Genomic DNA, 24870 nt, shown 5'->3' on the forward strand with positions numbered 1-24870 from the left:
GGAATGCGAGAGGAGAGTCCGGACGATGGGACGTGCATGCTATGGCAACAGCAGGGGCACAGCATCCACCGTGAGATTGTCCTCGCGCGTTTCGTACGCCCTACACAGAAGGGTGTTCGACATATACGATGGTGGGGCCACATCCCATCAGGAGAAGGGGTAGCCGCTGCTGAACGGCATCGAGTTGTCCTGGCCAGCCGCCCAATGTCTAGCGCACCCTTCCCATCACACTTTGCACGCTCTCTTTCGCTTGCCAAAGCCCGTCGAACTGGTCAGTTGGACGACATTTCGGAAAAGGCGCCCAAGGCAGAAGGCAAAGTACGAACGAAGTCAGTGAGTTTGTTTAGAAATATCAAGAAATTTTGTCAGAAATTGCGTCAGAAGTCGGCTTCCGGGGGACAAGCCAAGAGATGGAGTCTTTTCAAAGGGCCCGGAAGTTTTCGGCCAGAGAGCGTCGTGATACATGAAGCCAATGTAAGCGAGCCTTATAGTCCATCCTATCTGAAATCAAGGGAAATGGGAGAAGTTGGCAGGCCTTGTGAACCTGACTTCATGGACACGCCCAATCCGATTTCTGCACGAGAATCGGTCGTTGAACGCGCGCTTCTAAACGGACAATGTGCGGCATCTTTCAGTTCGACAGGAAGACGTCCCGTGAGTTGGCATCACTTCTACAAAATCAAATATATTATGTCATGACTTAGATTTGCACTCCGTTTCGTTGGACAAAGGTGTCTTATTCACATCGGCGGCCATCCGTGAAAGCGGTCAAGCACTTGTCCTATATCCAGCCTCAGAGATATGTGTGTGTTCCGGGTAGTCACGACATACTGAAAAATCCGGAGACCTCGGCTATACTGTCGCGAAATGATTCTACGCCTCGTTTTTCGATTGACTCGGAAGCATCGCTTCATGCGCATTGTGACAGCTTATCTGTTGTGGATTCATTGGTGACATCAACGCCTTCCTCGTCTGCATCAGCGAGGCTGGATGCGCAGGTGCAAGCTTTGGATGGTGCATTCTCGCGTATCAGGGCCGCTCAAAATCTAAAGAAGGAAGATCTGGATGGTCAAAATCGGAGAAGATCTCTTGGGGAGCATCTAGGAGCCGACAGCTATGAAGGACGGGGGTCCCTGGAGGTGGAGACTGGTGGACCTTCACTAGAGCTCGTGACCGATTGCCATCAGCCATACCATGGACGCACAGATGCTGTATCGGGGACAAGGGCAATTCAGTCGGTCATGTATCTTCCGCGTGCCATGTTGCCAACCTTGCAAGGAACCGTGGAGGGAGGTGATAGTAAAGAATGGTACTCGTCCAACACTTTGGATTCCTTGTATTTGGATTTCAAAGATCTGTCGCTTGATCAGCTGGCCCACAAATATTCCCCAGATGGGTTGAGTGCTCACCCTGGATTTAGAGCAAGTGTTGCGTGAAGGCAACCTTTCTCTGCTTGTATCATATCTCTTTTCTGTATCTATTGCTTATGTGTATTTACCAAACAAGGTGTCCTTGTCATGATTGCAATCTATTGCAAGTTAGCATTGTGGCCTTTGAGCCTAAGACTCGGCCAGCGCCTTTTCCCCAACCGTTGATGGTACAATTATAGACTGCCAAACATCCAGCCCTTGGACTGACGTCGTTATCCTCGACCTCTTTGGGAAAGGCTCCAGCACTTCCAACGTTGACCGGTATCCACGGTGCAGGATGTCTCCGGTTTTCCTGGAGTTGGGGGCTTGCTGAAACCTATGCTGGCCAATCTTGATCGATTACTTTTGCTCATGCCAGCCTCCGGTGGGAGGTGGAGATGTATCGGGGCCTTAGGTCGCGTAGCAGCATGTGCCCAATGGCTTTCTTTCTGCCTACGTACTTCGATAACTGACATGTTAAGGCTTAGGTCTCTGCCACTGTAACGGCTCACGACCTCTCGCTCAGTGCTGATGTCGCAAAGGTGAGCTTGGTTTGTGTCTCGGTTTCTAAAGCGCTGGAAGCCGTGAGTCGCATCCACGCACTAAGTTGCATAAGTTCATGCTTCGCCTGGCAGGAAAGCTAAAGATTTCAGCAATGAATCCTTTGCAATGTACATTGAACTGGGCGTTCACCTCTGTCCGTTCCAGATACGCTGCTCGAGGGTCCGATATGCTGCCGAAAATACACCTCAGCCGCGTCGCTATATCTGCTACAATGTTCTATACAAATGTCGACGTTGGCAACAGCACCAGGTTATTCGGTTACTAGCCATCTAAAATAGAGCTTGTTGTCTACTTACACTTTGGTCCTTTAGGTCGTCGATATTTCCAACTGCGAGGCTGAAGATCTTCACCAGCGCTGTGAGCTCTGTATACTCTTCCTTGTCGCGCGCCGTACTGTATTTGGCTACCGAAAACACTGAATACCTGGACACCTTCGCCCACACAGTCCCTAATGAAGTTATGCCGACATCGGCAGGAGAGGGGATGTCCTCACATTGTTCACTTCGCAGGATCAACAGCCTTGCCAATTGGCGTCGAATTTCGCGCGCCGCTGCCGATTTGGAGGCCGCCCAATTGAAGACGGAGACCACCCAAACATGATGGGATGACTTACTGCCAGCAAACTCGGCAAGTCGAATGCATACAGTTCCGCAAAGTGTAGGCCATCCTTCATTGATCTTCAGGGCATTGCAGAGATCTGCAACCGTGTCTCCAATTGTATCGGCATAAGCCAGCTGAACTCTCGAATCAGTCGACAAGATGGCTACTATATGAAGGGCATTGAGAAGATCGTTGGACGAATACAGAGAAGGCCTTATCGATAAATATATCAGCTATGGGAAGATCACAAAACGCGGAATGGGCTTATCCTACCGTTGCCTAGCGCAGATGCCTAAAACAGTCATCAATATTCGTATCTTGGCGAGAATAAACGACACGTCCTGAAGAGAACTTCCTTCGGCCTCGACCTTGACGTCGCGATGCTTAATGAAAGACCCAAGGCATGGTCGCGCATTGTCATCCAAGAGCTCCGGGGGGCAACCAAATTGGCGCAGCATTTCGCCGAGCGCATTGATAGTTAAAATCCACCCACTTGAATTTGTCCGCTGATACGGTTGACTTGTAAGCTCCTGATCCCATCAAGGCATTTGTGCTGAGATGCTATCGAACTCACATTGTGGATACGCGTGAAATTCTGACAAGCGAGATCCGCCAGCTGGCGATCCGTTTCATAACAGGCTGAAAGAAGCGCATAGCATTAGACAAAACCGTAATAGCGTGTCTGCTTGCTTCTGCAGGATTTTACCTGTACTAAACAACCAATCGAGTACAACGACCGCACAATCCGGCTTTCTGTGAACTAGATGGCTCATGACACTACCCCGTAACAACGTGGCCGCTTTCACCTTGTCTGAAATGGAAGGTTGTCGTAAGGAAGTGACACCTGTAACGTAGTACACGGACCGGAACTATTTAGGAGATACCTGTTAACGACTCCGATAAACATGCTGGCAGGACCGCAGTTCGCAAGGGCTGCAAAGTACGCGTTGGCATCTGTACGGCTATGTTATTCGAGAAGAGTGAAGCCAAACATTGCGTGACCTAAAGAGAAACTTACTACTACGGACTGCAATATTGCAACAGACATCTCCTGCTCGGGCCCGTCGGGTTTCGAAAGCATCTACAAAGAGAGTCAATCATCCTGCAAACACAGAGCCTGTCAACCACGATAACTCACAGAATTGACGATTTCGCCAGTCTCCTGGCCCAAAACTCGATTCGACATTACACCCAGATCCAATGCACTAGATTTGTCTTCATCCTAAGTATTGGCTTCTGTGAGACGACAACCCACTTTATCCACACCGGTTGACCTACTTTGACAACTTGTTCCAGTAACCTCTCATGCTCAAGTCGTCTGTTCTCCTGCTTCCGCTTGTCTTTCAGAAGATAGTCCAAACTGAACATGGGCTTACGCTTCATTGCTGTTGCGCCTGCCCGATATCCGGGTGAAGAATTTGTCTCCGTCCGATGCGCATGGGAAAATAGGTTCTGGTCTTGGAAGGGGTCGAGAGGTGGCGGCGCATAGTTCACATGTCGTTTCGCGCGAGAAGAGCGTCTTTGATCACAAATGACGGGCATATTTGATCAGTTCTACGTATCAAAGACTGGCCGCAGTACAATGGTAGACATTTACCGTTGTTCGGTTTCCAGATGGATGCTGTTTGGCAAGAGTAGCTCTTCGTCGTCGTCATCATCGTCGTTGTTGCCACGTCCTATGACGGGATCTGTGGCGTAGCCGAGCTCAACCTCATTCTTCAGCGTAAGTGAGGTCTCACCGAAGCTGTCAGCAGCTTTCGATCGATCATGCCGGCTGGTCCTCTCATCGAGTCTCCGATGAGATGGATTTGAAACTGACGGACCCTCCACCACAAGTTGATTGCGGCCGGTCTCGCTATTATCCACATCGGCTGACAAAGGTAGTACTTCGACTCTGGATGCTATTACACCCGGAATGATCGCAATGGTAGGAGATAGAGCCATGCCGTCTGTCAGCATTTCGCTTTCATCCTCTAAGGTTGCAACCTCCTTCCCTGTTACTGAATATCGGGCGGCCAATGGATCCGAGCTGCTGCCATCTTCATTTTTTACACGTTGCTGCCCGTCATCCATGATCCCGACTGTTTCCCGCCTAGCGCGTTTTGAGCTGTTTTCCGCCAGTTCATCTGTCCGCGTCAAAATGACGATGTTGTTCCCACGACATTGTTGCTCGGTTGCAGCGGTGTGTCCTGTCAACGTCTGGAAATTACCATTGCCTTGTTGAGTCAGTGAAACGTTCAACATATGAGCTGGACATGCAAGGTCTATTTCAGGTAATGCCAAAAAGCGGATAACAACGCACCAGTACGGTCAACGCTCTGGTGGTGGACTTGCTTTCGAACTATTATGTTATTGACTGTCAGGTACGGCAAATTACGTTAGAAACACATACCTGTGGATTCGGTCGGTGTCTCGCTTGGACACTTTGAGAAGTACTTGGTAATTAACGCATTCCTGTTTAGGTATGAAAGCTTAAGTTGCCGGCAGAGGGGGCCAGCCAAAGCTAGAATCGAGCACTATACACTTACCCTTTTGGGGGCGGGATATGCTCGTAATAGGAGGTCAAAGGCTTCATGCTAGAAAACAAAATGGGCCAATAAGGCTTTACTACCGAAGCACGAAAGAATGGCCCTCCCACCATCTCCTTACTTTTTGCTCGCGTTTGGTCTAATCTTTTTGTTCCTCTGCATATTGATTCACAAATCAATAGAGCGGGAATAGCACATATGGCAGCAACGGGTAATGCAATCACTCTTGGCGTGCACAGAAGAGGATCTGGGAATGGTGCTAGTTGAAGGATGATGAGATCTGTCAATTGAAAGAATGTCCGAACAGTTCAAAGTCTTTATGCACTTGAACCGGCTTGATACGTGACCTCCATGGAATAGTCCGTGCTTACATTCCCACTGCCTCACCAATAGTTCAACTTTCCACTTGGCGCGTTTGAGTTTATTTACTTGCCTTTCAAGCTTTTGTGATCTTTTGATCCCGTTTCTGAGCACTAGTGGAGGAGGTAGAGCCAATATGTCGAGCACAGGGCATTATGCAAAGCCGGGTACAGTACTGGAATGATCTCCTTGGTCTTTCTGCTATTGTCTAACTCTATACCAGGTCCCCCAGCGAGTGCGTTGTCTGCAGCTCAACACGCCAGTTCCTATTTCCTTTCCAGCTCGTCTTCCTCCATTTCCGTCCCCTCTTTCGCTTTGGCGTCAGCCTCTCCCTCTCTCGTGAGTCCCCTAACATCACCAATGAATACGATGCTCTCCCCCGCCACACATCCTGGAGATTACCTGTCACCGCAAAATCCTCCTTTTAGTCCACCTTTTGCGAGCCCTTCTGAAAGTCCAATAGATGAAAGTCCTAGGACAAAAGCTAATAATGGCACAACAAGAGAAAATGTAAGCAACCTGAGCGGAAGTCAGTGCATTCTGGCTTTTCAGTTAGTTAGAAAGTGGTGTGAGTTCAGAAGGCATGTGGCTGACTGTGTACTTCCGTATTCTGACGATTCTCGGTAATATTCAAGTTCGTTCACAAGCTACACAAGTAAGATAGTGGGGTTTATCCTTAACTACGGGCGTCGACATTGATCATCTCTGCACGCAGCATGGTAATAGACAAGCAGTATCAGCACCTCATCAGTTGGAACTACTCTGGTACCTCCTTCATCGTGTGCAACGTATTGGAATTTTCTCGTGAAGTCTTGCCAAAACGTGGGTATTGACGAAATGATCGCCGCATACTTCCGAATCTCCCTATGTAACACACCCGCCCTTCTTTGAACAGACTTCAAGCATAATAACTTCTCCAGCTTTGTGCGGCAGTTGAACATGTATGGTTTTCATAAAGTCAACAAATCACCTCGTGGGAGCCGAACGCTGGCGGAGAATCAAGTGTGGGAGTTTTCGCATCCTAAATTTCTCCGTGATCGACCACAACTTTTGGATGAGATTAAGAGGAAATCTGTAGAGTCGGAAACATTCAGGCGCGAGACAGGAGATATTCAAGCTCAGATGCAGATAATGCATCTCAATCAAGCGGACATGATGCAGCAGTTACAACGATTGCAAGAGAACTTCACGGAACTCATGCGGGAATTTGCTGAAAGTCGACGAAAGCAGGTTATCCAGCAACAGATGATGAAAAACATGATGGAGTTCATGAAACAGCAGTACATTCAACAACAGCAACAACAACAACAACAACAGCAACAGCAACAGCAACAGCACGAGCAGCAGCGATCTCTCCCCTCGTCCCAGCACCCGCAGCACCAATCACAGCGTACGTGCCACAATTGAAATTACAGTTGGTCATATTCTATCGAAAGGCTGACACTTTTTACTGGACTAAATAAGCAATACTTCCTCTCGAATTCGACATGGCCTTCATGGATCCACAATTAATGGGCGGGTCAACAGCAACATGCTTCAGCTCCGGTACGGCTACTATGATTGATCGCCAATATTCCTATTCCCGCAACATGCCGCGAACGCGACCCGCTCATCATCCTTCACCTTAGGTTCAACGATCGTTAAGCAGGAGTTTGTAAACCAGGAAGGAGGGAGCCCTAGTGGGGGAAACATGGGTGGATCTGGCGGTTCCGTTGGTGAAGGTATGCGTAATGGTGGAGTCGGGAATACCTTAGTCAATCCAAGCTACATTCAACGGACACCCTGGACCGCCGCCTTAAATACACCTTTACCGCCAAGCCCAGCCCCAGGGACCCCGATGGATCGCGCCACAGAGAGTGATCGACGACTACCATCGGCATTGGGTGTGTTGGGTATGGACGAGGAGGACATGGACGGTCTTTTAGATATGTCGCATGATTTCGGGGACGAATTTGGAGACCCTCTAGAAGGTCTCAGATCAACGTAGATTTTGTACCATAACTCGCTGCTCACATGAATGTGGTGCTGATATGCGAAGAGGCTTGTATGCTTCTTTGGGTTGTATATGATAATGTTATTATTTACAATTTTAACTTCGCGATGTCATCTGCGCTAAACTCGACCCTGAGTAGATAAACCGCGTTTGGTCAACTGATCAGTGTCATGAAAATTTTGGTAACCTTACCTTAATGCCAACACCTTCCGCACGTCTTTGAGTGTCAATCGCCAGGTTATTGGACCTGATTTTCCCCACATGTCATAAATTTCCATGAGGTTGTCCAGGTTCAACAATGTGGAGATTTGATTTAGCCGCGTGAACCTATCTCTCGTTGGCCACTGGGTTACCGAGGACAGGTACGAACTAACTGCTCGGAGATCCTTATCGAACAGCAACGCCCCAAACTATCGAGACGGAATAACAAATGTTATGTTGTTTATCTCACTTAATGCTTCTAATCCTTCATACCTGGTTGAACTTGAGGTTTTCATACAGGTACCTTTCCCAATCTTTCGCTACGTAATCGATCAGAAATATCATGGTTTGATTATAGTTCCACTCGGAATATGATTTCTAGGAAGGGATGAATGAATATGTTGGGTAAGCTAGTCCCGCTGAGACGCTCCGTTTTCAATGAACCTACCTGGTAAGGTCGAATGATCTTCCCCAAGCCAGCAACGAAACGCTTTACAAAGTACTCATCCGCCTCTTGCGCGGCGTACTCATCGTCAGTTAAAACGTACTTAATGTCAGCGTATGCTTGATGCAGAGCTGATCGTAGCCGAGGTTTTATCTGTTGCTTGAACAAGTTGTCTATCCATGTCTAATGTGGAGTGGGATTGTCAGGTAATAATATTGGGATGATTTGGACTATAAATTTTACATACCTTGAGTATATTTCGGAAACTGCCAGCGTATTCAGACAGCACTGCCAGACATGATCGGATTTTCTCCAAGGACAAATCATCGTTTGACCCGAACAGGTGCTCCACTTCCACATCCAGCTCCTCCGCCAGCTTCATAACATAATCGCAACTGATGTCTATATTGTTCAAGTAGATCTGCGAAACGGTAGTTTTGAATGCTTTTTCTTCTCACAAATTAATCATCCGTAACAAACTTACCATAAACCCAGGTCTGTCTTTTCCTTCTTTGGTCTCAGTGGAAGTAAACGCTGATCCCGAGCGCTTTTGGAAAACATTTATGTAATCGAGCTCAAGAATCTTGCCAATGCCGTTGATAATCGCGCATATACAATTCGAGTCTGATGTTGACAAAGCTCGCCGTGTACATGTCTTTAGAATAAAGAAGACGTCTTCAACGCAACTTGATGTGAGGTCGTTTTTGTCATATGTATCAATGGAAAGTGCCTATAATGAATATAGCGGTTTAAATCAGCAGTGTAAGCAGATGACATGGGATGACCAACAGTACCTTTTCGATGCTGCGACGAATGAAGTATTCTTCCAATGACACATAGTTGTCCATAAGCCTTTGGGTCAACTCATCCAGCTTGCTGACCTTTACGAGACCATCTCCTTCGCCATCAAGGTTTGTGGCCCAGTCGGAATGTTTTAGTGGTGTTTCATGAAGTTTCGTAATCTCAGCCTTGTTTACGATCTTTCAGCAATGGCCCTGCAACACATTTAAACAAACTGTCAGCTACTTTACCTCGGCCCGAACGTGCAGGAATCTATTGAATATCCGCGTCTTCTGAGATATGAGGGCAATTTCACTCAGAATACCATCAACCTCTCTCGGCTCTAGAAAGCTCTCGGTGGGCGGCTGCTTTAGCTTCTTGCGAGCGCTTTCTTCATAGCGTGCCACCTCCCCTAACTGATATGTTTCGTTCACCATTAGATGCCACGTGTTTTCTCATTCACATAGTTCTACCTTGCGCTGCAGCTGTCGCTTCTCAGTGAACGAATTCAGGATGATAGAACTTTGGATGTCCGCCTCACGTTGCAGGCGTTGTATGACTCTCAGCATAGTGCCCGGTCCATAAGTTGAATCCACCATCGCTTCCTGTCGATCAACCACCATTGCAATGGTCTCAAATAATCGGGTAAGCAAACCGGCGTAGAACTGCGCTGCCGAGTGGGGTTACTTATAAGGTCAAAGGCACTCATCCGATACTTTACTTACGGCGGTCAGCGGATTCTCTCATGTTGTCTTGGCATTGCCGCGATATGCTCCCGCAAATATAGGCGGAAAACTTATCGAGGCCTACCTCATGGTGTCCAACTAGCGGGAAGATCTTAAAGTATCGTAGTATATTTTCCTCATTGCCCGCTTGCACGGCGTTGTCAAACTCATCCATGGCCTTATCTTTCAGGGATTGCTGAGCGTTTTTGAGTACTTCCAAAGGTGTTCTTCCTGGCTGGATAGCGTCATCGAAACTCGTTGTTCCAGAAAAATACAGATTATCTGCTGCATCTCCAGAGAAGATCTTCTCCACCACCGTTGGATCGTAGCTCAAGTATCGGCAAATGTAGTGCCCAGCCAGCTCGTAATCGCCCGTGTTCAGCGCCTCCTCCACTCCACCAGCACATTTCTGTAAGAGCCAGAACAGAAACGCGTTATTTTCAGTCGTGTTGACAGCAGGCATTGTCCAGATAATCACCTTTAGCTCTTGGATATCCTCCACAAGCCCCATGGTGTCTTTCACGCGAGACTATATGCAGGGTATCAGAATACGCTAGAGCTATAATCCAAATAGAACCCACACCAACCTGCTCAAGGTCTAGCTGTCGAACTTTGCCTGAAATGCGTTCCGCTAGTGTAGAGGTCTCGGATAGTACGGTCAGAAGGGAAGTTGCGTCGTTTCGAAGTGAACCTATCTCTGATCTGTACTCAGTGTAGGCGCGGCCGCACATGAGGAACGGTTCGACAACCGTGGGAGAGTAATTACCGCATGGAGTCCAATGCTTTCAAGTGGTTTTCGAGATCTGCGCGTCCTTTCATAAGGTTATCCAAGGTGAGATCCACTTCGGTCTCCTCCTCCAACAAAAACCGTAATTGCATTTGAATGTCATTGATATCGACAAGCTGTTGCAATTGTTCCAATTGCATCACTACAGGAAGGTCTTTAGATTTCTTCGGAGTCGCCACATGTGTGAGAGCAGGTACAGGTTGACGCGGAAAGTCATTTGCATCGGCCATCGCTGGAGGAGTGAGCGTCAAGGACAGGCCGCGATGGAAGGGTTGGTGCGATGACTCAGACGAAATGTGGTTATAGCCAATAATTGAATATTCAATAACATCTATTACATCCCATTATCCATAAAAATATTCAAGCTGCTTTTTCCCTTTTATCAGTCGGTGTATCTTTAAAATAAATAGTATCGTAACCATATACGGGCTCCACCAATCGAGTATTGTCCGTATTCTAGACAGAAGAGAGGCCCGAGGTTTCGGTGCAGAGCGTCGGATCATTGTGCCGGAGGTCGCCGCTGCCGCGCTGGGAGACGGAAGGTTCGTAACAGATCCAACCGCAGCATCTCCATCTCCTTCATCTTCACTGGACTTTTTGTCCTTTCTCTGTGCGACAACGTCCGCCGTGCCTTCCGCCCGAGCCAAAACAGTCGAAACCGTTTTTTGTTCCAAGACTTTGAGAATAGTATCCAATTTTTTAAAACTATTGGGCACGCTCTTTGTCGCAATGAAGCCAATAACGCTTTTCGGTATCCTATTGAAAGTCATCTGTGTTCAAACACACCACATATTGCGTGAGAGCTTCATAAGTCATATGGGTGCTCACCATCCCTTTAAGTCGCCGTCCGCGACCTGAACAACCCGACACATTCCAGGCTGATTATCGAGGGTGGGTCCAACGACTTGTCCGGATATCTTGGCTTCCATCCGCACAATGTTCTCTCCGTCTCGCGGAGGACAGTCGGGGTGCTCCACTGATTGGGCCACGTTCAGGTAGCGACCATCTGGAAGGCGTTCAACATGCGCCAAGACAAGGGTGTCACGAGGGGAAGCTGGCCAAACGCCCTTTGTTCTCATGAATTGTATCTGTATGTGGATGACAGGATACACTTAGAGGTCAATAGAGTTGTAAATGCACAGAGATACACACCTTCGTAGCATTATCAATCACTTCGATAATTCCTGATTCTTCGCATAAATCGTCCCATTCTCCGCGGCGAGTGATGTCCGACAGCAGATCAAATGCCGTCTCCATGGTACAGTTCAGCTCTGCAATGACCTTCACACAGAAATCTGTATTCTGGAGCTTGTACACCTCGATCGATGGATTGGCAAGGGAGGCAACAAGAACCCAAGGGTTATCATGCGATAAATTAGTGGAATCCGCCATTTCAAGAAATTGGGCTTTCATCTTTTGGATTTGATTGGCGTAACGCCCGCCATCGTTATTGGTGCGTTCAGACATGATAACCTTTCTAAGTGTCTTCAGATAAATAGTAGCAGAAAACTTTGGGCGACGGCGCCAATGTACGTTTGCGGTCTACAATTGAGTACGCTTCATCCGTAAATGTCCAAAAAAAACTGGCCATCCCAGACTATAGGATACTACCTTGAACTCTGCAGAGTTATGCCTTGCAGCGTAAACAAACTTGTGGAACAAGCGCAGGTGGCGGGCAAGAGCAAGGACCAGGCGAACTCCCAGAAACAATCCCAGAAATAAATAGAGGATTGGGTACCAATATGGTACTACTACAAGCAGAAGAGCGTAGCAGCTTAAAAGAGAGAACAAATGCTTCCAACGTCCCAGGTAGTCGTCAACCATAAACCGATGGACCTATCAGGAGGCAGAACGGAGCCACAACCATCAGAATTTATCTCAAACAACCAAGTCAGAGCTTACACCCATAGACTGCATTTAAACTCGGTCTTTCATCTTACCTATAATCCTTTGGAAAGATGCAACCAAAAATGCAAAAGCGGTCATCAAATCTGGTCATCAATCAGTTACGAGATCCATTATCCATAGTCACATGGGGTGAGTCATTCAGGCCATGGGCCACAATCCTGCCTACGCTCTTCGTCACCTTGAGATCTATCCGCGAAACTAGTAAATGAAGGGAGAAGCTTCAGAGAACGACTTTGCGAATAAAGTGACGTTGCCAGATCAAGAGGTTTCTAAAGACGCTGGTGTGAAAATGGAAGAAGATGCTGATGAGTCGCACCGTTCGGAAGATACCGCCAAGGAGATGGACCATAACAACGACACAAGTGAGAAAGAAGGAGGTGGGGAAGACGTGGAAGCGGTAGACGATGAAGACACGGAGCTACCAGAGGAAGAGGAGGAGGCAGAATCACCACGAAAGAGGACCAAACAAGATAGAGAGACGGCGCGAAAAGATAGAAGTTTGGCGGAGCTTCTGTTGATGCTTGACGAATATCGACCTGTGGTAGGGCTCAATGGGTCTGTTCCGATACATTGTGTGTTAACTTACATTCTACTTTGGTTTCCAGACACCCGATGCTGTTACGGATTATTATCTAGCACGATCAGGATTCGAATGTGACGACATCCGAGTAAAGCGTCTTCTAGCCCTTGCCGCTCAAAAGTTTGTGTCAGACATTGCGGTAGATGCGCTTCAGTACTGTAAAATACGTGGACAAGGACCCCAGACAAAGGATCGCAGAAACATGACGAAGGATAAGCGAACGGTTTTAACCATGGACGACTTATCTGCTGCGCTCGCAGATCATGGCGTCAATATGAAGAAGCCAGAGTATTTTCTATGATCTCTACCTGTATATAGCTTGTAAATAAGGAACCAATTCGTAAACCGCCATAGACAACACCGACAATGACGCAAAATACCAACCACTATCTTCGTATTAACAGAAACAAGTAGAGCGTTATATATTACATTGGACTGTCGCGTTATAATTCCAGTTGGAATACATAGTTGTAAATTCCTGAAAGGTCCATCCCACCGAATATAAGGACCCCGTCCTTGGATTCTGTAGCTTCCGTGCCTTGGTCCTGGTGACGAGGGCGTGCATGTATCATACAGGCATCATGGTCGATAACAGCGCAAGGTGGCCCTGGTGGTAATGCGGCAACTGAGAGCTTTGACCACACCATGGTCTCTGAAAAGTGGATAACAATGTTAACTCGGATCTATAGGTTCAAATAATGGAGAAAGTTGTACCTGTATTAAAGACATAGACGTCGTCAAACACCTTTGGCTGCGGTTGCTTCACGAAGCCTCCAAATATGTACAGTTGTGTGCCGACCGCTGTAGCCGTATGTCCTGCTCGAGCTGTCGGTCGATCGCCGGATGTGTCTGGTAAGCTCCATGTATTGTTCACTATCATTGAGACATTGGTTTAGTACTTGGACGGGCAGAGAATCCTAACTGATTTCATTTACCTGTATCAAAAATCCACAGTTCATCAAATGTCTGATCACCGTCCATGCCCCCAAACATGTAAATAGTCGTGCCGACAGCAATGAGAGAATGTCCAAGCCGTGGCAATGGGGATGGCTGTTCGCGCCCCGTAGTGACTTGAATCCATAGCAATGAATCTGCGGTGGAATGCATAAACCTTTGTATCATGTGTCAACCACTGTCACAAACATTTCAAATACTTACTGACGTCTAAGCAATAAACCTTGACATCTGGTACTGCCGTGTCAATGGTAAGCCCTCCGCCGAATATGTACAACCGATCCGCTTTTCCACTATTGGAGTCCAACACAATGTGACCACTTGAATGCAATGTACGAGCTTGCGGCATATTTCCCCGCGTCTTCAGAGCGCTCCACCGATACGTCTCTATCGCGACAAGTTCAGCTGATGAATCGTTTTGTAGGCACATACCGTGCACCTACCCAGGTCCAACGCCCACACATCACCCCGCAGGCCTTCCTCTCCCGCACCATACATGACCATAAGCTGGGGTACCCCACCGTTTCTACGGACGATAGCAGCCACATGTTCATATCTCGCTGGCGCTGACTGAAAATTCGTTCTATTCTGCTTTACACCGACGCGCCAGGTCAAGGTTGCTAGAGTCCAGAAAAGCGACAAGCAATGAGAGGAAAGATACTTGCTCCGCCAAACGCATTGCAACCACATAGAGCTGGATGTGCCAATATTCTTACCTAGATCAAGGACATGAACATCGTTTGAAAATCCTGTCTCATGGCTTGCTCCACCAAAGACTATACATTCGTTGGTGGCCTCATTGAATGATACCGTGTGACCGGCGCGGGGAGAAGGCAGGCCGTCGGTGACCAGAGGTCGCCATACCGGTTGGAACGACATACCCGCCGCCATGTCCTAGATTCTAGTCGAGTAAGAAGAGCGTAACTTTCGCAGAGTCTTCGAGGCCCACGAAAGACAAGAGGGTGGTTAGTCTTTTATGGGCCAGGCGTGAGAAGAGAGCGTGGGATGAGACGGCGGGCGAGCATGGCAGGGCGCTGCAAAGGAGGGCTTGGGGACGCGAAATGACCATCGAGGCTTAGTTACGTGCTGCACAGCCTAATAAAATTCAGACTGACATGACCTGCCTGGCGCTTCCAAGCCGATAAAAGTAAGATTTCATGTTTTGAGAAAGGAAGAACTACAGTACATTAATGAAATTATATTAGATTCAACGTCTTCTACACTGGTACTATGCTTTCTCGGGCCAGTGTTTATCTAGGTGAAAGAAGTGGGAAGAACATTTCCCAATATCGCCCTGGTGTCACCCAACGCATCTTCGCTACCGATATATCCATTTCCATCTTCCTTGGGTATTAGTGCACAAGTTCTCCAATCAATTCGACGCTCATTTTCGGCTAATACACCCCAATGGGGACTTGGGGTCCGCTTTAACCATTTGAAATCTTCGACTTTGTCAAAGCGGTTAACCTCTGGGGTATACTCCAAATCAGCCATTTCGAAAAGGCGAGACATTGATGACGTGGTAAGTAATGAGGATAGGTCTTCGGCAGGGTATGGTGCAAATCGGATTTTGTCACAATCTTCAATGATTGGGTGAGACGGTATGTGAAGGAATACATCTGCATGCATCGTGTGATGCATGCGAAACTGTAAAACGGGGAGGACACGTAAGCGACATTAGTCTGGTAATCAGCGACAGCAACATTCTAGAATTTCTCACCTGTCGGCACGCCAGTACGAATACGCAGTTTTCACAGTTTTCAAGCAGCACTGACCCGGCGATTGGACCAGCAATAACCAGGCAGTTGCGCAATTTCTTTGCATGCAGGGCAGCAACAGGCGTTGTAAGCATCGAGATCACGCATCGATCTAAATTCAGTAGGTAGTAATCTTTTGATGCTGTAGCAAGCCCCTCCGCATCTGCAGCGCCGGGCAGATTGACGTAACGGTCGACATAGTCCGCTATTGTGCGTGAGTGAGTAGGATCGGCTGAATCAAAGGGCTAGTCAATATATCAACCATATAAATGTACGAGCCCCATGAATGTCCTTCTGTACCTGGCGGTAGTGCACTGTGCTTTCGTCCTTCCTGTGGTGACTTCGGTATTGCAGTTAATTCAGCTTCCCCAAAAATGTCCCCCTTTCCACCAGTAGCGGTAGCATCCTGGACCGCCGTTTCCAGCGTAGCGGTGCTTCGTTTCGTGGTCACTTCCTCCTTCGCTGCTTTGCTTTTCCGTGATGCGAAGGAGAATTTCGCTCGCGGCGGATTAGAGCTCGATAGACACTCTTGCAGATCTTTTAATAACTGCGTTGGTTCAGCAACATGTTCAATTCTCCGCAAATCGCTCAGAGTCAACTACCGCAGAGCACTGCCTTTGATCATAAGCTGGAAGATATACAGCGGCTTCCGTAAGCTTTTTGCCAAGCTCACTTGTCTTGACCAACAGAGCATGCCGATCGCAAGAAGTGTCTCGCAAGGACGCCTGGACACCTGGTCAAAACATGAGCTGAATGGTCGACCGCCATCCTTTGGGCCTTGACCTCGCACCTTCGCATTCGGACTTGAACTCTGAGCAGAATATTGCAGAAGCGTGCTTTACGTCCGGATGAGTGGTCATATCTCAGGTGAAGCGATACACATGCATCTTGCGATGTGGATTACAGTAGCACGAACGAAGGTTTCACGTGCTCACACGTGATACCTTCTATCAGGTTGACGGCCGAGTTTGCTGCAATGCAATGGCCAACATGAAGCCACTGGAACCAACCAAACGAGCTGCCATCGTTGCATTGCACAAAGCTGGACATACTAGGGAAGAAATCGCACGTCAAGAAAAGATCAGCTATTCCACAATCAAAAGAACGCTGAGGAAATACCGAGAGACTGGGTCATATGACACCAAGAAAGCCCCCAGTCGGCCACCAAAGGCGCAAGGTAGTGCATCTATTCTACAAACCTTATTCTATAGTGAAAACAGTGGAATTTTACCTCTAGGACAGCTCGTATCCCAGTTTCATTAGAAAACTGTCAGCGCTGTTCACAAGCGCACGTTGTGGACCTGGCTCACCAAGCATCTTGGAATCAAGAGGCGATGCGCAGGATGTGACTAACTACTGTAATTGATAAATGCACGTGGGCCCACATGATAACAAACTCGGATCTGCACAGCTTCGCAGCATTCGACCAACATCTCCCGTGAGGCGATGGAGACGGGTTCGGCGGGTGGTGTAATTAGCTTGAGGTGTAAAGAAGCTTGCCCGGCCGGCGATGTTTTGGTTTCCGTTGACATTGGGGCGGTGGCAAATTGGGGTCCATAGTTGTTTGACATCCGCACGGATCTGCTGATTATTCATCATTAGTGGGTCCTTTTTCTTGACTTTCAGCACTGCACTAGTTTTACGTGCTATATAATTACACCAAAAGCACTACAATATTCCTGCCCACTAGGCAATGATTTTTCTCAATATACTTTGCAAAATGTCCTTATGGGTATGTAGTTTGAGGAACTCTCATCTGAGTGATGCTACTCTCAGATACTCACAGATGGGCGCAGATCCATTGTGGAGTCATATGTGACCACGGCATGTCCATGGAAAGTGATGCGTAATTAGATTGTTCAGTCCTTAAGGTACCTGAGCTGGGCATCCCAGCAGCCGGATCCTAACGAGATCAATTCGATACCCAGGAGTACGGTACCTACCAAAGAATGCCAACTAAGATGGCTTATCATTCATATAATTGGAGGTCGACAAAGTCGGTGAGTTGTGTTCACTACTATCGGCCATGTACAGTTCCGCAGTGAAAGGCACACGGGCAGCCATTATTCCAGCATATATATTCTGGACGCAATGTCACTGACGATCCAATCCATCCCTGCCAGCAGGTTTGCACCGGTTACAGCGCTGCATCCAATGATGTGCCAGTGATGCGTTTGTATAGATCTAAGATCAAGCAGCTGAGTGGTAGGAAGCAGCGGGGAATACTTAGATGAGTAAGCTTTCTCCCAATGCTAGAAAGATGGCACCCACCTCCTCTATTTGTTCGTAACTGAGTGCGCCGGACAAATCTTGTTTATTTGCGAATATCAGAAGGGAGGCCCCGGCCAAACGCTGCATATGGGAAGTCAAACCACAATGTGGCTCGTTGAAACCATTACGAGGATTCACGTACCTCCTCCAGCAACAAACTATGGAGCTCTCGTCTACAGTCCTCAAGTCGATCTGGTCGATCCGCGCTATCCACAACCCAAACCAATCCATCGGTTTGCTCAAAGTAGTTTCTCCAATACGAGCGGATAGATTTTTGACCCCCGACATCCCATATATTTAGCTTGTAACTGTCAGAAGGTAATGAAAAATCCAATGGTGCAAGCAGGAGAGGAGTCCGCCGGAACCTACCCATTATGTACCAGGGTCTTGATGTTGAAACCTAATGTGGGAGATATTGTTGAAATGTCTTCACCATTGATTCGTTTCAATATGGTAGTCTTTCCGGCATTGTCCAGTCCCCTACGCAAAGATGCAGAAAATATCCATATTTGAGTTCAGTGGAATGGCCGCTCGCAATTTCAACGCTTCATTTCGTTTTCTCCAACGACCCCCTGCGAGCTATCCGGACACGGATTAGAGGACAGTATTGGCAGAGACAAGCTTGTCCGCCTAGAGATAACAGCAGTACGACGATGCCCAATTCATGTCAGGGTAGCGGACAACAGAACACACGGTGGGTCACCAATCGCAGGACACCTATAACGCGCAAGGAGCAACCGACTACTTACAGCATGAGAATGCGAATCTCTTTTTCCTTTTGTTTCAATTTCTTAAGAACTGTGAGGAGACCCATGGTTAGGCGAACAAGTTTGGTTGGGATTCAGGCCTCGTTGAGTTGGTGGAAGACGCGTCTCCTTTGGATCGTCCAGCAACCTCTTCGAGCTGCCTCAACGCCGCGACTCCCAGGATGTATCTCTGCACTTTCGCTCAAAGTAACTTATCATCAATAGTTTCGAACATCTTGTTCCCTATCATCATAAATGGGACTAGTATCCAGAAGAGCTTCTAGATTTCCAGGGCATTATGTTAGCAATGTTCGGGCTAGTTACGACCGCCATAAAGATTCTTATACGAAGATGATGTTCTGACATCGCATATATGGTTGACTGATAAGGACACACATGTAGATCTGGAAAACGTTGCCGGGTGTCGTTTGTTCTTTGTATTTGGACACCCCATGAGCCAGCGGCATTAAAAGTCAATGCTTTACATGTATGGTAATTTGTGCTTTTCTCAGTTCTCCACCTCTCGGGCTATTATCCTGTATATGTATCAGTTGAAGTGGACGGAAGGTTATTTGTTGCAAGGTGGATCTCTGTCGTAGCAAAACATTGGGGTAGGTGATGGTCTGCTTTTAAGGCTGAGACTTCAAGTCCTAGAGTACTGTTGATATCCAGTGCTCAGTAACATCATGCAGCTGCTGGCGACCGTTTACGGTCTGGTTGTTGCACGGCGGCAGCTGATCATCGAATCATCTATCCGTTGTCTTGTTGTTTCATCGGGGTAATAGTTCTGGTGCTTCGATTAGATATACATGTTAGCAAACGTCAATGATGTGATTTTCCTTTGGTGGCATCGCTAGCTCCTCTCAAGAGATACATGCTTCCGACATCTTGTTATTGCATTTCCACAACTATTATTTGATATTGGGTGAAAGGCATTGTAACTCTGTACATTGCGCCCATCACCACAACCGATATCCTCCAACGCGTTGTGGGTGAGCGTGGCCTTCAAGGTTCGAGCCAAAACGATCTGGTTGACGCGCTGAGTTCAACCAAAGGTCGAGTCTACGCAGCATTCTCGCTATTGGGTCTGGCCATTCGTGAGACCAATTGCACGTTGCCGTATTGCGCATCTCCTTGGAATATCGTCCAGGCACTCTAGGGAATGTGCCATGTTTCAGGACAAGAATTCCCTTCACTCCGTAATTGACCAAAAGTTGATCCGAAGTGGGGAGAAAGACAGGTTTGTTTTCGTGCTCGCTTTGGTGCGGTCAACTCAAAAGTTTATGAGGAACCCGCATGCTCATCCTCTACTTATAGACTGAAGGAGTATTTGCGCCAAAGATTAATTGAGTGCGGGTGGCGAGACCAAATGAAGGCATACGCAAAGCGTACGAACCGTTGGCAGTTTGTTTCCCTCTAAGTTTACAAATGCTAACGGAGTATCTTGCAGAGGTCATAACATCAAGGCCTCATGAACAACTGAACGTTGACGATCTGATCCAAGAAATTACACCCAAAGGCCGAGGTGAATATTCCTAACCATTCATCTCTCATACACCGTTATTGATGTTCCAACCTCAGCAATGGTACCCGAAAACGTCAAGGCGGACTTGCTGCTCAGAATTCAAAAGACTCTCCAAGAGCAAGATGTATCGTAAACCAGAAATCATTGTTGCCTTCTATTCGCCAGTCTACAGGCCGCCTGTTTTTCTCAATTCACCGTCAATACTTTGGCAAATTGAAAGAAGGTGATAGCTGGCGTTGAACGTGCTCTGGGCGCAAATCCCGGCAAGATATCAGTCTTTCAATTTGTATGTTATACCTTCAAAGTTGTAAGGGTTGGGCGGGTACTTGGAGGTGGTATCCAGCGATGGTTCAATCAGATTTAATCGCATTGGCACCGATTCAATACACATGTCACTGTCTTCTTAAAACGATACCTTTGAACATGTTTGGTCTGTGGGCGAGGCGGTCGCTCCCCGCGATCGCAAAGACATGAGCAGCCTACCTCCGCTCTATCCTCCAATTCGATACGGCATAGTTGAAGAAGACCTCTTTCGCGGGGCGTACCCGAAGGAACGCAATTTTCGCTTTTTGCGTCGGCTCCGGCTCACGGCAATTCTCTCGCTCACCCCAGAGCCGCCAAACGCGGACCTCTCCGCTTTCTGTGTCGCTAATAACATCACCTCAATTCACGTTCGAGTCGACAAGCCAAAAGAGCATGTTCCCTTATCGTTCCAGAAGACTAGTCAAATCTTGGCAATTTTGGCAGATCCGTCCAATCACCCGCTGTTCGTCCACTGCCTCGACGGTGCAGGTGTCACGGGCGCTGTGATTATGTGCTTACGGAAGTTGCAGTGCTGGACAATGGCATCTATATTGGTTGAAAGTACTCGATATCATAAAGAAGGAGTAATTGGCAGCGAGGAGGCGGAGTTTGTCGAAAAATTCAATGCCGACATAGAAGTGCCTCCGAGACTGCCGAAATGGCTATGGGGTGGCCATCTAACGTTTAAGAAGCACCCTACTCTGAGATTGAAAGTAGCTGCGCAAAGTGGCAATGTGACCGCCAAAGCGGGCACTGCGACTGCCGCGTCACTCGATGGAGGGGTTCACTCAGGGCCAGCGCCGGGTAATGGTGAAAATGGCATGTCTTGCAACGCGCTGGAAGCAGCGGTGGCTATACCATCATCATGCTCTGGTAGTAATACTCAAAATATGTTTAACCTAAATACTGCCGATGAACTGGGTGGGTCCTCGAGTGGCGATGACGACCGGCTACCACGACGGTCAGTAGATTCTGGAGCGCATGCAGTACCCTTTCACACCAATCTCCTTTCATCCAACGCCCTTACTGCCCTCACTGGAATGAACGGATCTCCTATGGTACCTGTATCGGTCTTGTCACATGCCCTTTCGGTGCCCAAGGATATTGGTGCACCGTACTTGAGCAACGTTACCGATTTGCGCAGGGAGAAGGAGGAGTTGCGTAGACGTGCTGTCACGGAAAACCTGCTTGGAGTGGACATGGTGGGCCGAACTGGAGAAACTGCAGGTTTGCAAACTCCCGAAGTTGACGATGATGGATTAGAAGACGTGGAAGATAGCATGTCTATGACCTTACAAGCCTTAGCGTTGGAGATGTCAGGATCATTCAACAAGGGCCCCAAGGCATCATAACATGCCTTCCACCAAATGCATTATCATATATAAAACTATGTCGATCTGCAATTAGAACAACTGCTTAGCCACAAAGAGCCACAAACCGAATAATATTTTACAGAATTTCTACAGAATGCATTGTGTTCGATACTCGGGCTTTAATCCTCATCACTGTCAACAAATTCCGCGCTTTTGTACTTTCCGTCGCCACTGCTTTTGCTTCCACTCGCGGAGGGTGCTCCCTTGCTTTTGCTCCCACTGGCGGACGTTGTTCCCTTGCTTGAGCTCCCTCCGCCTCCGGCCTCGTAGACCTTGCGTTCTCGTTCGTACCGCTCCTTGTCTTCCGAGGCCAAGTTGTCATATTTCTGATAATGACAGAGCCACATCAGTATACAAGGTGTACATGTAGATCAAAACACCCACAAAAATATACCTTCTTCTCATCAGGCGTGATGGATTTCCATAGTTCTCCCAACTTCTTTGACGCCTCAGTGATAGACAGTCCAGGGTTCTCATCCATCACCTCTGGTCGTTTGTCTTTGCAGAAAAGGAGAAATGCCGAGACATTCTTTTTAGGAGCTGCCGCGTCTTTCTTAGCTTTTTTCTTGGCTGGCTGTTTCGATTTATCCTCCTTCTTTGCGACGTTCCCTTCCGGTTTCACCTTTCCTTTCGGTTTCTGTCTAGAATCTAATTGCCGCAGACCCCATACAACAATTAGCTACGGTGAACGATGAAAGGCTTACAATCTCTCAAACATTACCTTCGTTGTCGCTAGCATCACTTTTCTCGTTGGCACCATCTGGAGCCGCGCCCTCTTCATCGCTACTGCCAGCATATTGTTCATCATACTCTTCCGCAACGTCGCTCTCATCTTCAGGTGCAAAATCTTCATCCTCTACAATCACCATCCAGTGAATCAAAGGATCTGTAAGATCATCAGTTTCACCTCCTCTTACCGCTTTCGTCCTCATCCTCATATCCATCACCCTCATCTCGCGATCGCTTTCTAACCGGTTCCTCCTCACTCTCAATGTCGCTATCCTCGACATAACCGACACCAGTATCCACAAGCTCACTAAGAACCTGGATCTTTTTCGCACGGAAGTACGCCATGAGTGGATCGTGTTCTTCCCTGTAACATTTGTATTAGAATGTGCTAGAGAAATCAGTTCACAAACGAGCCGAACCTTGCGATGCTGCTGAATGTGTACTCAGGCCCATCTCGGAGATTAAACTTGATCTCGAAGGTTTTCAAAGTGTTCCCGCCTGCCTGGCCCACGCGAGCGAACGTCACAGCAGCGATGTCATTGTGGGAGAAATAGATGGCAGGTTTTGGGATAGATAGGATTAATTTCTCCAGCGGGTACAGGAAGGCCTCGTTTGCCTTGTACGCGCATTTAATTCCGCTCTGGTTTTGATTGCTTTTGGCGAATGAGACATTTGGACATTGCAGACCGATTACACCAGGCCCTTACCTTCTGAAGGTTCCGCCAGGGGTAGTCAGCTTCTTTCCGGATAAGCCCTTTAGAATGTCGCTAACGACTTCGTAAATAGGTCCGTCGTAGTCTTTCTTCAGTCGATTAGCGTAAGTTGTCGTCAACGTCTCGCTGCAACAGTACGTGCCTTGAGCGGTCAAGTGGTTGTGACAGAAGGTTGCGATTAAAAGCCCACTTACTCGTCCATAGCAAGGCTGATTTCCATCTCATCCTCTCTTTCGAATTGGAACACAAGAAAAGGATATCGAGTTTGTCCTTGTCGAAGTGGAGGGTCCAGTCCCACAACGAGCATGAAATGCAAATCATCAGGCTTTGGGAGCAAAGCCAGCATAATGACAGAATCGTATAGAACTTTATAGTCGTGGGACTTCCCACGAAGCCGGAAGAAATCGGCGTGCATGTCCACTTCGAACCGACCGCTACAGTCATCTCACCTGTTAGCAGCGAGCATGCGTAGAATGCAAACCACTACCAGCATCACATACCGAGGAGTGAGACACAGCAGATTTTCGAAGCTCGCAATAGATTCTCCAAAGGCCCCTCCGAAGTCCGACTTTTGCTTGATAGTTTCGCATAACAGGCTGGCCGACGACAGCGCTGATCCATCCTCATCGAGGACAGGTTTTTCTCCATTCTCTTCCACTGGCTCATCGTCCACGCCATCGTCAACCCTGATGTCTCCTTCTTCATCCTTATCTTTGAACAGTCGAATACCGTCTTCATTCTGGGTCACTTGACTCTGAGTTCCCACACCCGGAACGAAAAAGCGGACCTCCACTAAAGCGTCCTCTCCTCGCGAAGACTTTGGATCCCCATCTGACCCTGCAAATTCCACTGAAACTTCATTACGAGAAGCCAAGGTCGCGTTGGCAACTTCGTTCAGGGGTATTTCGAACGCAGGGTGATTTGCCACATTGAAGCTCATGTTATTTCCTTGAAATTCTATAGATCCCCAGTTCCAGCCCCGTACAGATAGTTCCTTCCGCTCCAATGTCTTATGATATAGGTTCTTTATCAAGTGAGCGAGCGTATCATAAGTCTAGGAAAGCAGGGATGAGTTAGACGACCCACATTTGCTGCCATATTATGAGGCTTACATCTCTGGGAAATCCATCAAATTTCACAATCGTTCCATCTTTCTGTTGTACTCGCAATTGAAACTCTCGAGCACAGCGCTGCCACGACAGTTTCTGAATCTCTGCTGCCGGAACAGCTGTCACCTTCCCATTGGCTGCATTCTTCCACCCTATACCGGCCTCGGCAATTTTCAGTCGCCCAACTCCCTAATATGTGTTATAAAAAGTGGGTTGGTTAAATGAGCCGAAAACAACCATCAAGATTGCCCTGAGCAGCTTTGCTTGTCATTACCTTGGCAGTTATTTTCCCGCCAAGGTAAATGGTCTCAAACTCTCTAGCCATGCTCGCGGCGGTCCTCTTTTCCCGTTATGTGTGATACCTAACCAGACGATGGCGAGTAAGACGAGGGGCGGACTCTGGTTTAATCGCAGTATGTGATCTGTGAATTAGCCTTGGAAATGAGTCCATAGGCATCGTTTACCATTTGAGGCGTAGTCACTGTCGGCTGAGATACACCTTACTGCGAT

General features: G+C 47.8%; 12 protein-coding genes across 12 annotated transcripts; 5 read left to right on the forward strand and 7 right to left on the reverse strand.

The window, feature by feature from the left end:
- Positions 1-3: 3 nt before the first annotated feature.
- Positions 4-1527, forward strand: SPPG_03492 (uncharacterized protein; the record flags this gene model as incomplete). Its single annotated transcript, XM_016751755.1, has 2 exons — positions 4-654; positions 732-1527. 2 exons carry the CDS (start codon positions 4-6, stop codon positions 1434-1436), a joined length of 1356 nt encoding a protein of 451 aa, XP_016609736.1. The 3' UTR covers positions 1437-1527.
- Positions 1453-5374, reverse strand: SPPG_03493 (uncharacterized protein). Its single transcript, XM_016751756.1, has 15 exons — positions 5223-5374; positions 5102-5149; positions 4966-5027; positions 4876-4902; positions 4171-4789; positions 3852-4092; positions 3712-3795; positions 3592-3654; positions 3458-3527; positions 3280-3384; positions 3148-3212; positions 2847-3079; positions 2270-2786; positions 2103-2189; positions 1453-2037 (listed from the first exon to the last, which is right to left on the reverse strand). The coding sequence occupies exons 1-15, from the start codon at positions 5261-5263 to the stop codon at positions 1918-1920; spliced, it is 2382 nt and encodes a 793-aa protein (XP_016609737.1). The 5' UTR covers positions 5264-5374; the 3' UTR covers positions 1453-1917.
- A 127-nt stretch (positions 5375-5501) lies between these two features.
- SPPG_03494 (uncharacterized protein) lies at positions 5502-7635 on the forward strand. Its single transcript, XM_016751757.1, has 7 exons — positions 5502-5628; positions 5685-5971; positions 6097-6116; positions 6177-6283; positions 6357-6851; positions 6926-7006; positions 7090-7635. Exons 1-7 carry the CDS (start codon positions 5598-5600, stop codon positions 7446-7448), a joined length of 1380 nt encoding a protein of 459 aa, XP_016609738.1. The 5' UTR covers positions 5502-5597; the 3' UTR covers positions 7449-7635.
- On the reverse strand, positions 7488-10623 carry SPPG_03495 (Golgi transport complex subunit COG4; the record flags this gene model as incomplete). Its single annotated transcript, XM_016751758.1, has 13 exons — positions 7488-7585; positions 7647-7864; positions 7929-8033; positions 8104-8283; positions 8348-8521; positions 8585-8830; positions 8895-9068; positions 9132-9296; positions 9354-9550; positions 9606-10014; positions 10084-10134; positions 10193-10307; positions 10372-10623. Coding segments are annotated over 13 exons (2329 nt in total), but the record flags the coding sequence as incomplete, so codon positions are not given.
- A 64-nt stretch (positions 10624-10687) lies between these two features.
- SPPG_03496 (uncharacterized protein) lies at positions 10688-12358 on the reverse strand. The gene is made up of 5 exons (XM_016751759.1): positions 12333-12358; positions 12004-12228; positions 11545-11934; positions 11221-11480; positions 10688-11148 (listed from the first exon to the last, which is right to left on the reverse strand). Exons 2-5 carry the CDS (start codon positions 12214-12216, stop codon positions 10737-10739), a joined length of 1275 nt encoding a protein of 424 aa, XP_016609740.1. The 5' UTR covers positions 12217-12228; positions 12333-12358; the 3' UTR covers positions 10688-10736.
- A 135-nt stretch (positions 12359-12493) lies between these two features.
- Positions 12494-13377, forward strand: SPPG_03497 (uncharacterized protein). Its single transcript, XM_016751760.1, has 2 exons — positions 12494-12841; positions 12906-13377. The coding sequence occupies exons 1-2, from the start codon at positions 12506-12508 to the stop codon at positions 13179-13181; spliced, it is 612 nt and encodes a 203-aa protein (XP_016609741.1). The 5' UTR covers positions 12494-12505; the 3' UTR covers positions 13182-13377.
- SPPG_03498 (uncharacterized protein) lies at positions 13251-14882 on the reverse strand. Its single transcript, XM_016751761.1, has 6 exons — positions 14551-14882; positions 14278-14454; positions 14039-14221; positions 13816-13971; positions 13595-13753; positions 13251-13532 (listed from the first exon to the last, which is right to left on the reverse strand). The coding sequence occupies exons 1-6, from the start codon at positions 14723-14725 to the stop codon at positions 13324-13326; spliced, it is 1059 nt and encodes a 352-aa protein (XP_016609742.1). The 5' UTR covers positions 14726-14882; the 3' UTR covers positions 13251-13323.
- An 89-nt stretch (positions 14883-14971) lies between these two features.
- On the reverse strand, positions 14972-16910 carry SPPG_03499 (uncharacterized protein). Its single transcript, XM_016751762.1, has 5 exons — positions 16382-16910; positions 16194-16324; positions 15892-16138; positions 15555-15823; positions 14972-15481 (listed from the first exon to the last, which is right to left on the reverse strand). Exons 1-5 carry the CDS (start codon positions 16449-16451, stop codon positions 15089-15091), a joined length of 1110 nt encoding a protein of 369 aa, XP_016609743.1. The 5' UTR covers positions 16452-16910; the 3' UTR covers positions 14972-15088.
- A 732-nt stretch (positions 16911-17642) lies between these two features.
- Positions 17643-18724, reverse strand: SPPG_03500 (ADP-ribosylation factor-like protein 2). The gene is made up of 5 exons (XM_016751763.1): positions 18612-18724; positions 18232-18342; positions 18005-18170; positions 17863-17943; positions 17643-17789 (listed from the first exon to the last, which is right to left on the reverse strand). Exons 1-5 carry the CDS (start codon positions 18674-18676, stop codon positions 17655-17657), a joined length of 558 nt encoding a protein of 185 aa, XP_016609744.1. The 5' UTR covers positions 18677-18724; the 3' UTR covers positions 17643-17654.
- An 865-nt stretch (positions 18725-19589) lies between these two features.
- Positions 19590-20556, forward strand: SPPG_09120 (uncharacterized protein). Its single transcript, XM_016757277.1, has 4 exons — positions 19590-19848; positions 19926-19996; positions 20059-20133; positions 20190-20556. Exons 1-4 carry the CDS (start codon positions 19778-19780, stop codon positions 20264-20266), a joined length of 294 nt encoding a protein of 97 aa, XP_016609745.1. The 5' UTR covers positions 19590-19777; the 3' UTR covers positions 20267-20556.
- Positions 20557-20569: 13 nt separating this feature from the next.
- On the forward strand, positions 20570-22233 carry SPPG_03501 (uncharacterized protein). Its single transcript, XM_016751764.1, has one exon. The coding sequence runs from the start codon at positions 20604-20606 to the stop codon at positions 21786-21788; it is 1185 nt and encodes a 394-aa protein (XP_016609746.1). The 5' UTR covers positions 20570-20603; the 3' UTR covers positions 21789-22233.
- On the reverse strand, positions 21850-24780 carry SPPG_03502 (FACT complex subunit POB3). The gene is made up of 10 exons (XM_016751765.1): positions 24635-24780; positions 24364-24549; positions 23752-24305; positions 23446-23685; positions 23246-23377; positions 22958-23191; positions 22727-22902; positions 22531-22665; positions 22204-22457; positions 21850-22135 (listed from the first exon to the last, which is right to left on the reverse strand). Exons 1-10 carry the CDS (start codon positions 24683-24685, stop codon positions 21929-21931), a joined length of 2169 nt encoding a protein of 722 aa, XP_016609747.1. The 5' UTR covers positions 24686-24780; the 3' UTR covers positions 21850-21928.
- Positions 24781-24870: the final 90 nt, after the last annotated feature.

The sequence above is a fragment of the Spizellomyces punctatus genome (genome assembly GCF_000182565.1).
Source record: "Spizellomyces punctatus DAOM BR117 chromosome Unknown supercont1.5, whole genome shotgun sequence".
NCBI lineage: Eukaryota > Fungi > Chytridiomycota > Chytridiomycetes > Spizellomycetales > Spizellomycetaceae > Spizellomyces > Spizellomyces punctatus.

What these genes read in the sequence shown, in the direction of transcription:
- SPPG_03493 (XM_016751756.1), bottom strand. Translation starts at nt 5,263, where the DNA reads ATGCAGAGGAACAAAAAGATTAGACCAAACGCGAGCAAAAA. An exon ending in CATATCCCGCCCCCAAAAGG is followed by an intron (nt 5,028 to 5,101) that starts GTAAGTGTATAG and finishes ATACCTAAACAG; the next exon opens with GAATGCGTTAATTACCAAGT. An exon ending in TTTATCGGAGTCGTTAACAG is followed by an intron (nt 3,385 to 3,457) that starts GTATCTCCTAAA and finishes CTTCCATTTCAG; the next exon opens with ACAAGGTGAAAGCGGCCACG.
- SPPG_03494 (XM_016751757.1), top strand. Translation starts at nt 5,598, where the DNA reads ATGTCGAGCACAGGGCATTATGCAAAGCCGG. An exon ending in ATGGCACAACAAGAGAAAAT is followed by an intron (nt 5,972 to 6,096) that starts GTAAGCAACCTG and finishes GTAATATTCAAG; the next exon opens with TTCGTTCACAAGCTACACAA. An exon ending in TTCGTTCACAAGCTACACAA is followed by an intron (nt 6,117 to 6,176) that starts GTAAGATAGTGG and finishes CTCTGCACGCAG; the next exon opens with CATGGTAATAGACAAGCAGT.
- SPPG_03496 (XM_016751759.1), bottom strand. Translation starts at nt 12,216, where the DNA reads ATGGTTGACGACTACCTGGGACGTTGGAAGCATTTGTTCTCTCTTTTA. An exon ending in ATAACTCTGCAGAGTTCAAG is followed by an intron (nt 11,935 to 12,003) that starts GTAGTATCCTAT and finishes ACTCAATTGTAG; the next exon opens with ACCGCAAACGTACATTGGCG. An exon ending in TGATTGATAATGCTACGAAG is followed by an intron (nt 11,481 to 11,544) that starts GTGTGTATCTCT and finishes ATCCACATACAG; the next exon opens with ATACAATTCATGAGAACAAA.
- SPPG_03497 (XM_016751760.1), top strand. Translation starts at nt 12,506, where the DNA reads ATGAAGGGAGAAGCTTCAGAGAACGACTTTGCGAATAAAGTGACGTTG. An exon ending in TTGACGAATATCGACCTGTG is followed by an intron (nt 12,842 to 12,905) that starts GTAGGGCTCAAT and finishes TTTGGTTTCCAG; the next exon opens with ACACCCGATGCTGTTACGGA.
- SPPG_03498 (XM_016751761.1), bottom strand. Translation starts at nt 14,725, where the DNA reads ATGGCGGCGGGTATGTCGTTCCAACCGGTATGGCGACCTCTGGTCACC. An exon ending in TGTGTGGGCGTTGGACCTGG is followed by an intron (nt 14,222 to 14,277) that starts GTAGGTGCACGG and finishes TTGTCGCGATAG; the next exon opens with AGACGTATCGGTGGAGCGCT. An exon ending in GGTTTATTGCTTAGACGTCA is followed by an intron (nt 13,972 to 14,038) that starts GTAAGTATTTGA and finishes ATTCCACCGCAG; the next exon opens with ATTCATTGCTATGGATTCAA.
- SPPG_03499 (XM_016751762.1), bottom strand. Translation starts at nt 16,451, where the DNA reads ATGACCACTCATCCGGACGTAAAGCACGCTTCTGCAATATTCTGCTCA. An exon ending in GCACAGTGCACTACCGCCAG is followed by an intron (nt 15,824 to 15,891) that starts GTACAGAAGGAC and finishes CCTTTGATTCAG; the next exon opens with CCGATCCTACTCACTCACGC. An exon ending in TCGTACTGGCGTGCCGACAG is followed by an intron (nt 15,482 to 15,554) that starts GTGAGAAATTCT and finishes CCCGTTTTACAG; the next exon opens with TTTCGCATGCATCACACGAT.
- SPPG_03500 (XM_016751763.1), bottom strand. Translation starts at nt 18,676, where the DNA reads ATGGGTCTCCTCACAGTTCTTAAGAAATTGAAACAAAAGGAAAAAGAG. An exon ending in ATAGTTTGTTGCTGGAGGAG is followed by an intron (nt 17,944 to 18,004) that starts GTACGTGAATCC and finishes TCCCATATGCAG; the next exon opens with CGTTTGGCCGGGGCCTCCCT. An exon ending in GTTACGAACAAATAGAGGAG is followed by an intron (nt 17,790 to 17,862) that starts GTGGGTGCCATC and finishes CCTACCACTCAG; the next exon opens with CTGCTTGATCTTAGATCTAT.
- SPPG_09120 (XM_016757277.1), top strand. Translation starts at nt 19,778, where the DNA reads ATGTTTCAGGACAAGAATTCCCTTCACTCCGTAATTGACCAAAAGTTG. An exon ending in AATGAAGGCATACGCAAAGC is followed by an intron (nt 19,997 to 20,058) that starts GTACGAACCGTT and finishes AGTATCTTGCAG; the next exon opens with AGGTCATAACATCAAGGCCT. An exon ending in AATTACACCCAAAGGCCGAG is followed by an intron (nt 20,134 to 20,189) that starts GTGAATATTCCT and finishes TTCCAACCTCAG; the next exon opens with CAATGGTACCCGAAAACGTC.
- SPPG_03501 (XM_016751764.1), top strand. Translation starts at nt 20,604, where the DNA reads ATGAGCAGCCTACCTCCGCTCTATCCTCCAATTCGATACGGCATAGTT.
- SPPG_03502 (XM_016751765.1), bottom strand. Translation starts at nt 24,685, where the DNA reads ATGGCTAGAGAGTTTGAGACCATTTACCTTGGCGGGAAAATAACTGCC. An exon ending in TGAGGATGAGGACGAAAGCG is followed by an intron (nt 22,666 to 22,726) that starts GTAAGAGGAGGT and finishes TGGTGATTGTAG; the next exon opens with AGGATGAAGATTTTGCACCT. An exon ending in TGATGCTAGCGACAACGAAG is followed by an intron (nt 22,458 to 22,530) that starts GTAATGTTTGAG and finishes TGCGGCAATTAG; the next exon opens with ATTCTAGACAGAAACCGAAA.